Source organism: Alosa sapidissima, chromosome 6 (genome assembly GCF_018492685.1).
Source record: "Alosa sapidissima isolate fAloSap1 chromosome 6, fAloSap1.pri, whole genome shotgun sequence".
In the NCBI taxonomy this organism is placed as follows: domain Eukaryota; kingdom Metazoa; phylum Chordata; class Actinopteri; order Clupeiformes; family Clupeidae; genus Alosa; species Alosa sapidissima.
The window spans coordinates 16,994,632-16,997,131 of record NC_055962.1 but is presented as its reverse complement, the minus strand read 5'-3'; the positions used below and the strand labels follow the sequence as shown (position 1 = coordinate 16,997,131).

Here is a 2,500-nt window from a genome sequence, read left to right as displayed (position 1 = left end):
GGAACAGTCCGCAGACACCACACAGCTAGCCAACGGAGCAATTCCTCAAAAAATATTCTGGGCAAGAATGGCAGACCCCACCTTTAGGCGGTGTTCACATTGACATGCTTTTTTTTCACCTCGAAATCACAAGGAATCCAAAATAGAGTTTAAAAGTTCATTGTGTACATGTTGTTGCTATGACATGCTATACTCTGCTAAATAGCTAGCTCCCTGACTTAGCTAAGACAGGTAGCCAAACCTTGTTGAAAACAAAATGCGACCTCAAAAGTTGAAGCATTTTTAACTTTGAGCGTCTCGTGTTTTTAGGAGCCTTCCGTTTTTTTTCTGCTTGTGTTCATATGAATGCAAGGCACATTGCAATGGTCCAAACAATTGAAGTGGAGGTGAAAAAAGCCCGTCAGTGTGGTCACCCCCTCTCACTGCGTTTTGTGTACTCTGTTAGAGAGGGCCCTCTGCCCTGTGGTGAGGTCTGCTAACATGTGCGTGACTGAGCTGGTGTGTTTACCCTTTTGACCGTGTCGCGTGTCCATGTCCACTAAGAGAGGATGCTGTAGGTCAGGGATTATTATTAATGCCTCAGGTTAGTGCTTAGAGTACAGTCCAGCTTACCTTTCTCCTCAGGCGAACTCTCCTCCTATAAGCAGAGTAACAGGGATCTATAACACCCTCTCTCTTCCTCTCTTCCTCTCTGTCATTCACACACACACACACACTAAAGCACACACACACACACAAACACACACACACACTAACGCATATACACACTCATACAGTACATACCACCATGTGTGACGTGCTTTATGTTTTCTCAGTGCTTACACCAGTGATATTTTGTGAGTACATCTGGTCATACTGTATATGCATGCGTGTGTGTTTGTGTGTGTGTATGTGTGTGTGTGTGTGTGTGTGTTTATGTGTTTGTGTTTATGTATGTGTGTCTGTGTGTGTGTGTGTGTGTGTGTGTGTGTGTGTGTGTGTGTGTGTGTTTATGTGTTTATGTGTGTGTATGTGTACTGATGACACACCTTTGGCTTCTCGTCCAGGATCTGCTGCCGGATGTCTTTATGTCTGTCCAGTAACTTCTCCTGACGTTTGCTCTGAGCGTCTTCAAGCTGAGGGGACACAATACACACATAAGCTACACACACACACACACACACACACACACACACACACACATTTATGGCACCCCACCCATACAAAAAACATTGGCTTCTACTAAAGTTAGCTGTCTAAGTGTGTAGAGGGGTGAAACACAAAACTAAGCTAGATAGCTATCTAGATACTGATAGATATTGATCCCCAGGCACATTCATACCGGCTAAATTATGCACACACAGATGTGTGCTCATGTACACACACACACACACACACACACACACACACACACACACACACACACACACACACACACACACACACACACACGTGTGCATATATGGCTGCACATGCATACACAGACACACACACACACACACACACACACACACACACACACACACACACACACAAACTCTCCTAACACTGGTTTCTTACCCGTTTTATGTACTGGACCACCTCGTTGACAAATGTCCTGTTGATTTCCAGCTTCTCCCTAAATTTGGACAAAACACAGAGCCAAAGGCAACAGGGCCACAGAATCAGCTTACAGCTCAGGGACACTCTGCACCACCGGACACTTTAACTGATGATGTGTCCGCACAGTGGAGACAGAGCACTTGTGAACTTATGACAGTGGAACGTGCACAGAAGAACCCTCCGGAACACAGAGTCCTTTGGCTGTGGTGTTGAGGCCTCTCTGCCACGTCTTTCCTCTGAGGAAAAACATTAATGAGTGTCTCTGTCAGACGAGGCGAGGTGAGGTGAGCAGACCTACTGTCAGATCTCACCGGACATGAACCGGCTCTGGGAAATCCCTCCCGGGGAACGACCCTTCAGTAACACTTCTGGCTCTTATCTAAACCCAGGTCTGGAATAGAATCCTCTAAAGCGCTCGGCACATTTCCACATTCGATTGCATTAGATTCCGTTGTGTTCAATACAACCCAGCACGCCAGCATCTGCAGCCGCCAAGATTATGTTGATTACGATTGAGCTCTATTTTATCTGCGCCTCTCAATAAAATCCATTGTTTATCCCGTGCTTGCCAGTTAAAAATTTCGATGCTGATAAGCATGGCCAGCACACTCGGCGCCTAAACGCTTAAGCGCTTAAACACAATGAGATGAGAGTTCTACATGACATAACTTGGCTTAATATGGGGCTTCCACAAAGAATGCATGAGGTACAAAGACACATGCAGAGGCTCATAAGGGGTTATCTTTACTTCATAATGGGTTCTATGCCTGGTTCTAGCTGTGGAGTAAAGGTCTAAGGATAAAAAAATGATGTTTTGTGTTTCATGTGCCATCTAGTGGTTAATAAGTACATTGCAAGTGACAGTTCAGTCAATGTTGACATTAATGCTGTATAAACTAATGGCTGTTATAATATGTGT

The 2,500-nt window shown here is 44.9% G+C and overlaps 1 protein-coding gene across 3 annotated transcripts in view; it reads right to left on the bottom strand.

Moving 5' to 3' along the window:
* Positions 1-2,500, bottom strand: part of LOC121711792 (1-phosphatidylinositol 4,5-bisphosphate phosphodiesterase beta-1-like) — a 147,394-nt gene that overhangs the window by 18,394 nt on the left and 126,500 nt on the right. For 2 of the 3 annotated variants that reach the window (XM_042095629.1, XM_042095630.1), the window contains exons 31-33: positions 1,540-1,597; positions 1,029-1,115; positions 613-637 (exon numbers count right to left, since the gene is read on the bottom strand). In XM_042095629.1, coding sequence (XP_041951563.1) covers positions 613-637; positions 1,029-1,115; positions 1,540-1,597 — 170 coding nt within the window. The remainder of the gene's footprint in view (positions 1-612; positions 638-1,028; positions 1,116-1,539; positions 1,598-2,500) is intronic. The other variant, XM_042095628.1, reaches the window with a different exon arrangement.